Source organism: Apodemus sylvaticus, chromosome 8 (genome assembly GCF_947179515.1).
Source record: "Apodemus sylvaticus chromosome 8, mApoSyl1.1, whole genome shotgun sequence".
Classification (NCBI taxonomy): Eukaryota; Metazoa; Chordata; class Mammalia; order Rodentia; family Muridae; genus Apodemus; species Apodemus sylvaticus.
In genome coordinates this window covers 6,372,657-6,386,102 of record NC_067479.1, presented here as the reverse complement: position 1 = coordinate 6,386,102, position 13,446 = coordinate 6,372,657, and the positions used below count along the sequence as shown (strand labels likewise).

The 13,446-nt window shown below is 47.0% G+C and overlaps 1 protein-coding gene across 1 annotated transcript in view; it reads right to left on the bottom strand.

Annotated features, from left to right (window-relative positions):
- Positions 1-13,446, bottom strand: part of Abcc4 (ATP binding cassette subfamily C member 4) — a 216,248-nt gene that overhangs the window by 40,685 nt on the left and 162,117 nt on the right. Inside the window, exons 21-25 of the mRNA XM_052190656.1 lie at positions 9,512-9,662; positions 4,178-4,297; positions 3,312-3,422; positions 2,312-2,412; positions 618-809 (exon numbers count right to left, since the gene is read on the bottom strand). Of these exons, the coding sequence (XP_052046616.1) occupies positions 618-809; positions 2,312-2,412; positions 3,312-3,422; positions 4,178-4,297; positions 9,512-9,662 (675 nt within the window). The remainder of the gene's footprint in view (positions 1-617; positions 810-2,311; positions 2,413-3,311; positions 3,423-4,177; positions 4,298-9,511; positions 9,663-13,446) is intronic.

The following is a 13,446-nucleotide window of genomic DNA, read 5'->3' as shown; positions in this document are numbered from 1 at the left end:
CTGCTTTCATAGCTAACTGGGCCTCTTGCAGCCCGTTGGTGACGAGTTGGACACACCTGGAGGAAAGCGGGAAAGGCTGAGGAAAAGCAAGGGGGTAGGGCACCAGTAAGAGAGATGGATCAGAAAAAGAAATCTAATCCAACAGAGGAATAAAAGCAATGGAAGGAGATGCACAGGAAGCTTTAGGGAGGAGGATCCGGGCTAACTTTCCCATGACTGAACCATTAGATCAGATATATTATCTCTGGGGTATATTGAATGCTAGTCCAGTTAAATCCCAGCTGTGGTGCAGAAGGTACCTCAACCCAGGGTACTTCACTGTACAAAGAAAGACTTGTTTCCTCCTCAAACAATGAGAAAGTTTTTGATTAAAAAAAAAAAAATCAAAACTATTACATAATATTCAGAATAATTGAAAATATTAAGAAGTGGATATTATTTTTTTTAAAGTAATATTAGTTTCCCATCAGTTGGTCCATTTCCAAAGAAGACTTATCTGTATCAACACTGGACTGATTGGCATCCACGTATGAACAGATTCAGCAGGAAACCAGCATGTACATCCAGGCCTATACCTTTAGTCAAAAGTCTAGAGGAGTGAGACGGATCAAACCAACCTTTTCTCTGGACTTGATGAGTGCAGTCAGGTGCTTCAGAACCAGAGGCCCATCTAAGCTGTAGGTGAAGTTCACGTTGTCAAAGACGATTACTCCTTCATGTGGCCAGCCTGGGGGTGGGCGCTTCTTGCATTCCCAAGGCGCCTCCTTCTCTAGGTCTGTGTATTCAATCACCCTCTCCACAGAAATCATCTAACGAAGAAAAGGCATTCACACAGTCAGGGGCTAGGGGCTTGACCGCAGGTACATTTCACCTACACACAACTGGGCAAGGGTCACTGGGGTCTGCACGCTAACCAATGCTATTGAAGACCGTGATGATTTACAATCTTCTTATCCCTCCCCAGCAGCCTCGAGTATAGACAATCCCTTCAACCTTGTAACACTGAGAGAAAAAAGCAAGAGGAGGGGCTGAGGAGATAGATGGTCCAGTGTGTAAGCGGAATGCTATGTAAGCACGAAGACCTTCGGGTTTGGATCCCAGCGTCTAAGTCTCAAAATATAAGGTGAAGGGTGACTGATTAAGTCACCTGTACAAACCTCTAGCCTCTGTACATGTGCATACACACGCAACATGTACACATAACAGACATACACACAAGTACCTTCAACAAACACAAAGAAAGGTTGTCAATATCAATTAACCAGACCCCACAGAGCTCCCAGGGACTAAACCACCAATCAAAGAGTACACATGGAGGGACCCATGGCTCCAGCCGCATATGTAGTAGAGGATGGCTTTGTTGGGCATCAATGGGAGGAGAGGCCCTTGGTCCTGAGAAGGCTCAATGCCCCAGTGTAGGGGAATGCCAGGACAGGGAAACAGGTATGGGAAGCAGGGGGAAGGGATAGGGGATTTTCAGAAGGGAAACCAGGAAAGGGGATAACATTGACATGTAAATAAAGAAATAACCGATTTTTTTTTAAAAAGGGGGTTTTGTAAGAATAGTTTATGACCTCTTATCAATAATCTCTAGCTCCAGAAGTATACTTATTCTAGACCAGTCACCCCCACATCCTCAACGTTCCCTGTAACCATCGTGTGAGAAGGGACAAATGGAAGTATCTCTGTCATTAGCAGGAATAAATATTTTGAAGAGGGAGCAATTCACATGTTGATTAACCCTGCAATGCCCACAACCTGCTACCTTTGAGATGCATTTTAGAGATGGGAGCTGCCCCCCTCCCCCAGGAGGAACAGCAGTAACCCGGGGGCCTCCACCTTCTGCTCCAGGCATGGAGAAGAGAGGCTAAAACTGGTGATGAGCGGGTAGGAGCCGGAGTGGGGAGAGCTATTAATTAAACCAACAGCCTCAAAATACTGAATTCTTCTCTTACCAAGAACGAGGAATTACCCATTAAGAAACAAAAATAAACAGGCCTCTGAGAAATTAGCTTATATCCTCTCTAGGATTTCAGAACTTCCCTCCTACAGAGGCATTTATTACATTTGAAGACAGCTTGTGATGAATCTAAAACCTGCTGACATGGCATACATGAGACAGAAAAAGATGTATACATTTTATTTTACATTAACATTAAACAGATGGGAGTGGGATCTTAAAAAAAAAATAAAAACCTCTGTTAGCCGAGATGCAAAATATAAGTTTTAATATTTTACATAAGAATTGCTTTTATGTCGTTTAATGGCAAAGAGAACTTTAAAAGGCTGAGAACTCTCAGATAAACATTACCATATTCTCTACTTCGGCGCTCTGCCGCACGGACCACTGGAACATCCCCATGAGCGTGAGGGCGTAGGACAAGGCCAGGCCAACCTGCCCAGCATCCAAAGCTTTGAGGGAGGAAGAAGACGGTCAATCTCAGTCCTAACAGGAGCCTGCTGCCTTCTGCTGCCTTCCCAGAAGACCCAACAAGTTGTACGCAGCTGTAGTCTTCATATTTCTACTTGGTGACTGCGATTATGATGCAATTTTAAAAACCCATTAAGAATTCTGGAGGACTATTAGACGAGTTTATTAATCTCAGTTGGACTGGCATACATTGAAGAAAGGGCACTGCGTGTGTGAGGTGTAGTACCATTATTCAGATCCGCCATTATGGCTTGAAGCCTGTTACGTAACCCTGCTGTCTATCTCCCCTGCAACCGCAGCTGGGAACCACTTCAGACAAGATGGTGTTTTCTAAGAACTGACCCTTCTGACAGTAAAATACGAACCCCATGGCTCTATGAATAAACATTGTGATTCAGGTGTCACTGCGGAGAGATTGTGCACAGAGAACTCATGCCACATGCGCTGACACCTGCTCCTCTGGTGCCCGTCTGGCTGTGAGCACAGTGTTCTGTCCATGTGGTCACCTCGTGCACTGGCATATCAACAAACCAGGAGGTTTCCAGGCTCAGGTTTCCATGGCCAGTCCAGGGCTGAGCCCAAAATGCTAGAGGCAAACTTGGTTCTCATCTCCTGGCTACCAGACCAGGGATTTTCAAAGATGTCATCTGTATAGATCTCAGCTCATTCTAACAAGGTATAAAGAAGCTAAGCAGTCACTCTCACTGGGCTGCTCTGTGTGACCCTGTGCAACCCGACATATAGTATGAGCTTTAACACGCTTTATTAGAACCACACCGAACGTGCCATTAGACAAGGTGGCAAGAGGTTAATTTAATAACCGTAAACACGGCTATAAATTGTAATCATTCCATAAATAGTTACTCGCATCTGCACTTACTTTTTGCCAGAATGAGGGACCCGAAGGCAACGACGATGACAAAGATGGCGCAGATGGCATCCAGACGCACAGCAAACCATCTCGATGTTGTCAGGAACAAGAACCACGCCTCTGGATTACAAACCAGAACAAACAATGTGAGTGAGCATGGAAGCTGTTAGCTGCAGAGAAGCAGCCACACTGGGTGCAGAATGAGGGTGGTGGGTACTAAGATGTTGATACTGATACTGAGTAGGGCAGCAAGGTTGCAGACTTAAAATTTCCAGAAAGTCAGGAAATTCAGATCAATGTTTGATACATACGCTACCCCACACAGTACAGAGGCTTCAAAAAGAGAAAAGAGAAAAAAAAAAGAACTGAAAGTCACAACTAAGGTATATATTATTATATATAATCATAATGAAGAGCATGGAGAAATGGTCTTCATCAGCTTATAGGTTGACTGTTTCTAGTCCTTCTACAGCAAAGGACACACTTCCCAGTTTGCTACCCTTACCTGAGTGCTCTGCACACGCTGGTGTGGGGATGGAACATGGCTTGGGGGCTGTATCTAAATAACTAGCATGTTAGAAAGAGCCACATGCGGTTTTGTAAGTGCCTCTGAGTCACCAAAACACTGAAAAGGCCGGGCCTTTTACAAAAATACGTCTGTTGACCCTGGCTGTTAAGCAAGGCAACCCGGAAAGCCAGACATGAGCAATCCTGAGAGGGTTCGGAGCCTAAGAGCAGATGCAGGAGGCCTGAGTCAGAACAGTCAGAGGTGCTGGCCGGAGAGGCTGACTGCCGCTCAAACCCGCTCGATCGCTCGCTCGCTCGCTCGCTCAGCAGCACCCAGCTTTTGAAAGTTCTGTGATAAATGTACGGACCTGAATGCAAGTCCTGGTGTGCATCAAACAGCTCCTGACACCTCTCTTCGGCTTTGTAAGCCCGGATGGTCCAGAGTCCCTGGAGGGAGGACGATAAATGGGAGAACACCGGGCTCCGCGCTGCGAGAACAGAAAGCTCAGTGAGGCTGGATTGCCCAAAACACTTGGGGCAAGCCAGAAAACCCTGTCCACCCACCCTCAAACCTGGGTCAGCGATGCCTCATTTTCAAGATGGAGTGTTTCAGTTCAGTGCATCAAAGTCAAACGTGGTCATAGTTCCTTTCCCTAACCCATCCTTCAAGGTCTCATCCTCCCTGTACTTCATAGCTACTTCTTCGGAAAAAATGAGCTTTCACTGATTAATTAATTAATTAATTTATTGGCCAGTAAAAAGTAACTTCATTAGAGCATTTATCACAGCACATTAAAGTGAGCTCTGTGTGCTTGCCTCCCCATTTTAGATTGCTAATTTAAGCACTAGCAAATGGCTACTGTTTCCCAGTAATTAAGAGTGCCCAATATAGCCAGTTAGCTAAAAAGTAAGCCAAATGCACAAGGATCTCCTCTGTGCATCCCAGAGAAGCCTTCCTCTTCCCAGTGGCGTGAGAACAGCCCGTAATGGCTACCATGTGCCTGGGTGTCACTGCGCCTGCGCCCATACCACTGGCCCAGAGGGGACATTGTTGGCCTGGCCTTGACTTCAACCTTCATGACTCCCCAGTTGGCTCCCCATCATGGTCCAAGGCTCGGGAGACAAGCTCACTGTTCTCAAACCTCCAGATTCTCTCTATAGTCTCAGTGGCTTCATCTTATCAGAATTTAAAGGACAATTCCTCTTTGTCCATCTCTGAGTATGAGGGAATATCTGTCCTGCAACTGTGTCTCCAGAGGACTGCATCATGACCACGAGGTCCTAGCATACCTGGGGTGACAGGTGGGCTGACCGCTGCCAGGCAAGGGGAGTTTCCTGACAGGATCCTTCTGCATCGTGGAAAAGACTGTCCAGGCCAGAGTAGATCAGGAGTTGTGACCCAGGAAACCAACAAGTCATTAATTTACGTTTTCCCTGAAAGAAGGTCTCAGCCCAGGCTTGCTGCAAATACACTACACAGTTGAGTGTGACCTTGAACTGGTCCTCTTACCTCTGCCAACAAAGGACTGGGACGATAGGTATGTACCACCTTGCTAGTTTAACATGGTGTTGGGGATTGAACCCGGAGCTTAGCGGGTGCTAGCACACCTCCAGCCCTTGCACATGTTTTATGATGGGGGCACCAATGACTCATATTGTCACATGCCCACGGTCTTCTAGAAAGAACTGTTTGGTAAAGCATGGAGACTCTGGGAGACATGAGATTCATCTTATAGCTGGCTGCATGTAGTTTATAAAACAAGGAAAACAATGAACAGAAAATCCATGCTTACTCGCTGGGACATCCCTGCCTGCCTGCATGACCACACCATCTCACACTGACATGGTTACACTGCTACAACCAGTGGATGGACTGGTGGCGAGGTGTGTGTGAGGGTATATATGTACCAAGATAAAGAACTGCAGCAGGACTTTCCCTGTCCAGTACATTAGTACAGAGGAGGCCTGTGATTGGACAGTGAAAAGGGAGGCGGAGCTAAGAGTTGGGGAGGGGGGGGAGAAGGGGAGAGAGGGAGAGGGGGAGAGAAGGGGGGAGAGAGAGAAAGGGCGTGAGGGAGAGAGGGAGAGATGGACAGAGGGAGAGAAGGAGAGAGGGAGAGGGGGAGAGGGGGAGAGAGAGAGGGAGAGGGAGAGAAGGAGAGAGAGAAAGGGAGAGAGAGGGAGAGAGGGGAGAGAGAGGGGAGAGAGGGTGGAAAGAGGGGGAGAGAAGAAGAAGGAAGGGAGGGAGGGAGGGAGGGTAGGAGGAAGGGAGGGAGGGAGGGAGGGAGGGAGGGAGAGAGAGAGAGAGAGGGAGGGAGGAAGGGAGGGAGGGAGGGAGGGAGGGAGAGAGAGAGAGAGAGGGAGGGAGGAAGGGAGGGAGGGAGGGAGGGAGGGAGGGAGGGAGGGAGGGAGAAAGGGAGGGAGGGAGGGAGGGAGGGAGAGAGAGAGAGAGAGAGAGAGAGAGAGAGAGAGAGAGAGAGAGAGAGAGAAGGGAAGAAGCCAAGATGGAGGCAGACGGACAGGAAGAAGATCCTGACCCTGCATGGTTTTACCAGCCACAAGTAGCTATGATGTCACAAGGTTAGAAACACTGGAATAAAGTTTCTATCACTTTCAATTGGCTCTGAAATTACTGTACTGGCATCTTGTAAATTGTGATTTTATTGATATATAAATCTGATTGGTTAATTAAGCTTTAAGCGTCTTGATTCTATTGGGTAACTGGATATTGTCTTATGCAACTGTGAGGTTGGCAGTTCTATTTGGTTACTGGAGTGCGGGACCACGCTGGCTATGGGGGATTGTGACAGACAGGGAACTCGTGGCTCACGGGACAAGCGAGCCAGATGAGGCAGGGGGCCAGCTCCAGAGAGTTGGCAGCAGCAGCAGGAGCGCAAGAGCGTGGTCTGGCCCCACAGAGGGCTGGCGGGAACCATGTTATAGGTCAGAGCTCACTGATGGATAGTTGAGGAAGGAATACCGTCCCGGGGACAAGACACGAGCTGGAGACAACGCCAGCCTCCTCAGGAACGTGTGGCTGCCTGCTTTGTTTGCTCCGAGGCTTTCCTGACCAGGCACCTGACTGTGGACAACATGAAAGACACCTTTCCTTTTGATATTCCTTTCAGAAAGGAGACATTCCCTGAATAAACACCTGGCAACCAGGACTGGTGTGTTTGAAGAACCCCAGGCAACTTGGGGGTGGTTCCGAAGCCCTTTAAAAAGGGATCCGGTTTCTTCTGAGCCCTGACTATCTGCTTAGGAACCACAGGTCAGTTGGGTAAGGGAAGGACTGCAGAACCCCGACAAGTATGCCACACTCTGGGGGCCATCTGGTCTCCCCACAGTTACAAGGATATCGTGAAGTAGACCCTATGACAAGGACGTCATCTGTCAACAATTTCAGGAACGTGTCCTCCTACATGTCTTAATACCGTGGCATTCTCCAGGACTCTGAGGACTCTCTGGGACACAACCTAAGGGACTATGTTTCTTCTCAGAGAAGCGTACAGAACGCCTGCAGAACACGGTCCTGCCCTGCCAGGATAGCTTCAGGATATCATGGGAGGCTTGTCATAAGTGGTTTAATTTTCTTCTGTACAAAATTCTATCAGCCACTGGTAGCAGCCAGCAAGGACTTCCAAGCTTTACCTCAAGCACAGGGAACCCTACAGGGCAGACATTAAGAGCCCTCACAAAGGGAAGACCACACTGGAGGCACTGAGACCATGACATACAGCTCTGTTTTATTTCCAAAATTCTTTTCATCTGAGCCAGAGTCTCAACAGGAGAATAATCTGAGTTAAGTATGCTGTGCGTCGTCAGATATATTTTTCTCTAGACTTTGTCACAAAGAGAACCCACAGATCTCACTTTCCTACTATCTGGTCAGTAACCCCAATACCGAAGTCTTATTAAGCAGCTCAACTGTGAACAATATTCTAGAGAATCTGACGTGGCCCTCTTTGGAAGAACAGACTCCGGAATCTACGTTCTAAAATAATGTGGCACAAACTAATACTCTGCCAGCTGACGCCCATGGCAGACATTGCTAATCGATCACAGCACCCTGACAGGAATGGCAATATGCCTTTACAATCTAGGCACTACTAAATGTCAGCTTGAGACATGCATCCAAGTACTGTTGTGGTTTTATGCAATTGTGTACCAGTGGTCATTGCAATGTTTGCTTTTACAAACAAACAAAAAACAAAAACCCAAAAAACAAAATAAAAAGATATTGTGATAAAACTCTCACTAAACCCAACAATGGTTCCAGATGCAGCTAGGGAGTGAAATCTGAAAATAAACTCCCGGGCTCTAAAAATCTATTGAGGCACAGGATAGGGCAGGGCAGGTTTAAGCCTCTTGCCAAAGCAATAAGGCAGCTCCTTTAGTTAGAGGCTATGGCCGTGGCCGCCCAAGCAACAGTGGAACTGTACACAGCCCCTGACTCAGTTATCTTTGTGGGAAATATTAAAATGAGATGGGCGACAGGTCCCCGCGGTGGCATGTTCTCACTGAGCTGCCCTCCCCAGCTGGCCCCTGCTGTGTCCTAGCGCTGTGTTCCCAGCTCTCAATCCCTTGTCCCGGGAGCCGCTAGTTCTTCCTCAGCCAGGAACCCGTGTAGTGGGTGATCCCACATCCTAGTAACTAAATGGAACTGCCAACCTCGCAGTTGCATTAACACAATACCCAATAACCAGGTAGAATCATGACTCTTAAAGCTTACTTAACCAGTCAGATTTATGTATCAATAATATCACAATTTACAAGATGCCAACACAATAATTTCAGAGCCAACTGATAATGATAAAAGCTTTATCCCAGTATTTCTAACCTTGTGAAATCATAGCTACTTGTGGCAGGGACGTATCAGCAGCCATCTTGGTTCAGTCATCTTGGTTCTTCCTGTCTCTGGACAGTCCCTGTCTCTGCAACCTTAGCTCCACCCCTTTCCCCTGCCCAATCACAGGCCTCCCACTGCCTTAATATGATTGGACAAGGAAAATCCGGCAACAGTTAACATTAGCTTATGGTTGCAGCCAGCTAGGTCACTGAGACCCAAGAATCCAGCAGGGGACCAGACAAAGTTATGAGCATCTCTAGGTCAAAGCAATACCAAGGTTCAAGAAAAGGGCTCCGGGACCCATGAGAATGACACACATCTATGCCACAGTACTGCTTGTGGGACCACTAGCCTTTCTCTGAATGCTCACAGCTTCCTTTGCAATAAGACTTGTGAACTAAATCCACGAGGATGCAAAAAGGAGGCTCGCCCAGCGCCATGCCTTTATTCTCAGATTCCCCTTACTTCCTTTTTAAATTATTTCTAGCCTATGGTGAAATCTTTCATTTATCAGAAATGTTTGTGTGCCTCTGGTGTCCTTGGGAGGTAAACCATGAACAACAGAGAGGAGGCCCTGTCCTTGGGGGAGTATTATAGTCCGCAGGACATCTACTCCTTTCTCAGGTTAAGCTAAAAAAAAAAAAAAATCACACTTGGGAGGTCACCCACTCAAATGATCCCTATGGATGTAACCACCAGGTTCAACTGCCGAATGAAGGCTAACCAGGCAGGAACTGCTGCAGGGCGGTCAGCCTGCAGAATCTCACAGATCTTAACTACAGTTCCCCTCGATTAGGGACACACTCCACATACTCAGCTATTACTAATTCCATCCAGGACCCCCGGTACTCACTTGTGGACTCCAGGCGCTTGACATCCCGTGAAGTCTCTAAGAAGTATCTCCGAAGAAACAGGAAGACGACTGAGAGTGGAACCAAAGGTATGATGATCCAAGGGATCACGGCCGCCGCCACTGCGATCACGCTTATGACGAGGAGCAATGTCTAGAGCAGCGAAGACAGAGAGAGACCCTCCTCAGCAGCGAGTTCTGCTTTTCAGAACCACACTGCAATGTGTTGCCTCTCTTGCTTCGCTGCTGGGCCTCACAGAAGCGCTAAGAAACCTTTCCCTTCCCAGGAGGCAAGGACCACCTGGACGTTAGGAGGCAAGGACCACCGGGACGTTAGGAGGCATGCCAGGGACGCTAGGCCCAACGAGCCTACCCCAGGCGCAGAGTGCTTTATGGACTTCTTCTCTGACACGTTCATTAGCACAGCACATCGAGCACAGAACCTGAGTTCAGATTCCCCAACGACTATGCTAGAAACTGGGTGTAACATGCATGCCTGTGATCTCAGTGGATTCTGGGAGTTTGCTGAATCAGAGTTGAGTTCCAGGTTCAGTGAAAGACTGTCTCTAAAAATAAGGTGGAAATCAGATTGAGAAAGGAATATATTTTGAGTTCTGGTCTGTGCACACATGCACAAACACACACACACACACACAGAGAAAGAGAGAGAGAGAGAGACAGACAGAGCGTGAAACATAAAGATTCATACTTATAAATCAATATATAAGCACGGTCCTATTGGTCCTATTTTTCATTGGTCCCTGTGCTGGCTGGTTTTGTGTCAACTTGATACAAACTGGAGTTATCACAGAGAAAGGAGCCTCCCTTAAGACCTTGGACCTCCATGAGATCCAGCTGTGGGGCATTTTCTCAATTAGTGATCAAGGGTTGGAGGGCCCATTGTGGGTGGGGCCATCCCTGGGCTGGTGGTCTTGGGTTCTATAAGAGAGCAGGCTGAGCAAGCCTGAGGAAGCAAGCCAGTAAGAAACATCCCTCCATGGCCTCTGCATCAGCTCCTGCTTCCTGCCCTGTGTGAGTTCCTGTCCTGACTTCCTTGGTGATGGACAACTTTATGGAAGTGTAAGATGAGTAAACCCTTTCCTCCCCAACTTGCTTCTTGGTCAGGATGTTTGTGCAGGAAGAGAAACCCTAAGACAGTCCAGTCCCCCTTTCACAGCATTTCTTTTTTAAGATTTATTTATTTATGTCGTCAGACACACCAGATCGGATGGCATTACAGATGAGTGTGAGCCACCATGTGGTTGCTGGGATTTGAACTCAGAACTTTCAGGAGAGCAGTCAGTACTCTTAACCACTGAGCCATCTCTCCAGCTCCTTTCTCAGCATTTTAAAACGTTGTTTGTTTCCTAGGGTTAAACCAGTCTGAGCCATGAGGTGGCTGGTGCTTACCCCAGCTGAGAGACTAATTCCCAGACAGCTCATGAAGCGAACGTTTAAAAAGTTCAAAGTGCTAGCTAACACAGTATACCAATTCTTGCTCACTGAGTTAAATTGTTTAAGTTAAAATACAAAATTTCCTAAGAAAAATGACTTTTAATCCTCCAAAGCAACATGGCTTAAGGGAAAAATTGTGAACTTAATTTTAACGAATATGAAAACTCTTGGAGCATGACATGTGAAGGTTGGCTATTTACATTCTGTGGACTTGCACTCACAGGAGTAAAGCCCACAGAACCTCCTCAGGATGACTTTCCTTCAAGGCTGGGTGTGGTAGCGCATAAGAGTAACCTTAGCCCTTGGCAGGCTGAGACAGGAGAGTCACTACAGGTCTGGGCCAGCCTGGGCTACAAAGTGATTTCCAGGCCATCCTGAGTTATTTATATGGAGTGTGCCTCTAAAAAGCAAAGAACTGGAATGAAATGTAGAGAGGTTCCTTTAGAAATCACACTTCACTTATACAGATTTTAAAACCAATTTCTTCATAGGAACACTTTTAATTACGAGGACCTGTTTGGGGTTCTGGTACCTATCACCCCAGCTGCCTTCAGTTCTGGGGGCTCTCCTAGGCACCCCCCTGCAGTTTACCTTAAACTTAACTCCTTGGTGATGTCTTGCCACTGCTCTGGAGCATGCAGGTGCCAAAGAGCATGCCAGCTTTACGTGAACCATCGTACTATGTATGCGGCTGGCTCACTCCATGCCTCATGTGACCGCTCATGCCGGTCTACTCAAAAGGCCACGCAATCTGTACGAGGCACGTTCTACCATTTGGTGTCAAGAAGGAAACCAGCCTCAAACTGATCACACCTCAGTGCCAGTGAAAGCTTTGCCTTCGGCTGCCAGTGAGACTGAGCAGCCCGTTCCACGCGGTCAGAGCGTGCAGAGCCCGTCGGCCTCCCTCCCTGGCTGATCTTCAGATAATAATATCTCCAACGCGGTGAGCAAAGCAGGATTCACCTCTTGCCAAAATTTTCCTGATTTAGTGAGGGGAAAATGATGATGAGGTTTTATTCTGTAAGCTGTTTACTGATATGTGTTTAAAGGGGGATCTTTACTATTTTATCTACTATTTTATCTACTATTTTGGGAAGAGGTGAGATAAAAGAAGCTGATCTCTGAGTGGAAAAAAAGAACCTAACAAATTATGCTGCTGGGCGACACAGGATTCCTGGAGGGCGTTCAAAGTTTGAAGAGCGCGTAGGCTTTGGAAAGCATTAAGAAGTAAACACGTAATTCCTATCGGATTAGACTCATCGCCCTCACCTACAGGGTGTGTGCAGGCAAAGGGGCCACACTGAGAGCTTTGCATGTAAGACCCCACTCCTGAAACACTGAGATGTCTGCATGTTGTCAATGGGTCAGCTCAGGTCCCCAGTCTATGGTCAGGCATTAGACCCACTCTGGGGTCTTTTCACTTACATTGTTGTCTCCTGAGCTCTGCTAACTCAGGCATCTCTGGTAAGTCAGAGCTTTAAGGCGACTGGCATAGGGATTTGTATGTGGCATTCCATAAACCTCTCTACGATGAAGATTTTAAACCTGCAGACAGCTATGGTTCCCTCTATTTGCCACGTGGCTGGCGTGACCGGTTCACATCCACAGCTAATCTGGGTCCTACGTTACCACTCTTTTAGCTCTTGAGTCAAAGTTAGCAGCACTGAATCTATTTGCTCACGAAAAGTTTCCTTTTGCCTGGGTTAATGCTTACTATAAAACTCAAGGGTTCAGCCTAAAAAAAAAAATCAATGTCACACTTTGGATACTAGTTAAAAATAAAGGTATATAAAATACACTGATCAGAAAAAAAAAAAAAACTGCCACTAGCACTGTGAACACCAAAGCTTTTAATTCAAGAAATCATAAAGGAAAATATTTCATCAGAAAAAAAGGGTCAGATGCCTGGAGAGATGGCTCAGGGGTGGAAAGCTCTTCCTGCTCTCAAAGAGGAGAGCTTGGGTGAGCCTCCTGGAACTCCAGCTCCAGGGGATCTGACCCCCACGCTGGCCTCCACAGGCATCTACCCTCACAGGTGCCCAGAGTCCCCCAGGGAAACATACACAAAAACACACACAAATCTTGGAAGGTGAAGGAAAAACTGGGTCACATTATCCAGGAGAGAAACACAAACCAGTTTATATGAACCTCAACTACACCTTCAGAATGTTAAAGCAAAATCTGACCAGTCACAGTCGTACAGTACAAAAGGAGGACGTGTTCACTCTAACAGCTGACAAAGAACCGGCGGGAAAACAAGAGTATGTGATGAGCAAATGCTGACAATGGCTGTGGCGGCAAGGACAGTTCTCTTCAAGCACAACCCCGCCACGCCACAGAGCACACACCCAAAAACCCCAACAAAGAGATGCAGAACAGATTTGATCTAAGGGGATTTAACAACAATACAAAAACAAGTAAACTAGAAAAATGGCTATCAGGAAATTCCACTATACAGTTCTCAATAATACCGGGTTTGCAAA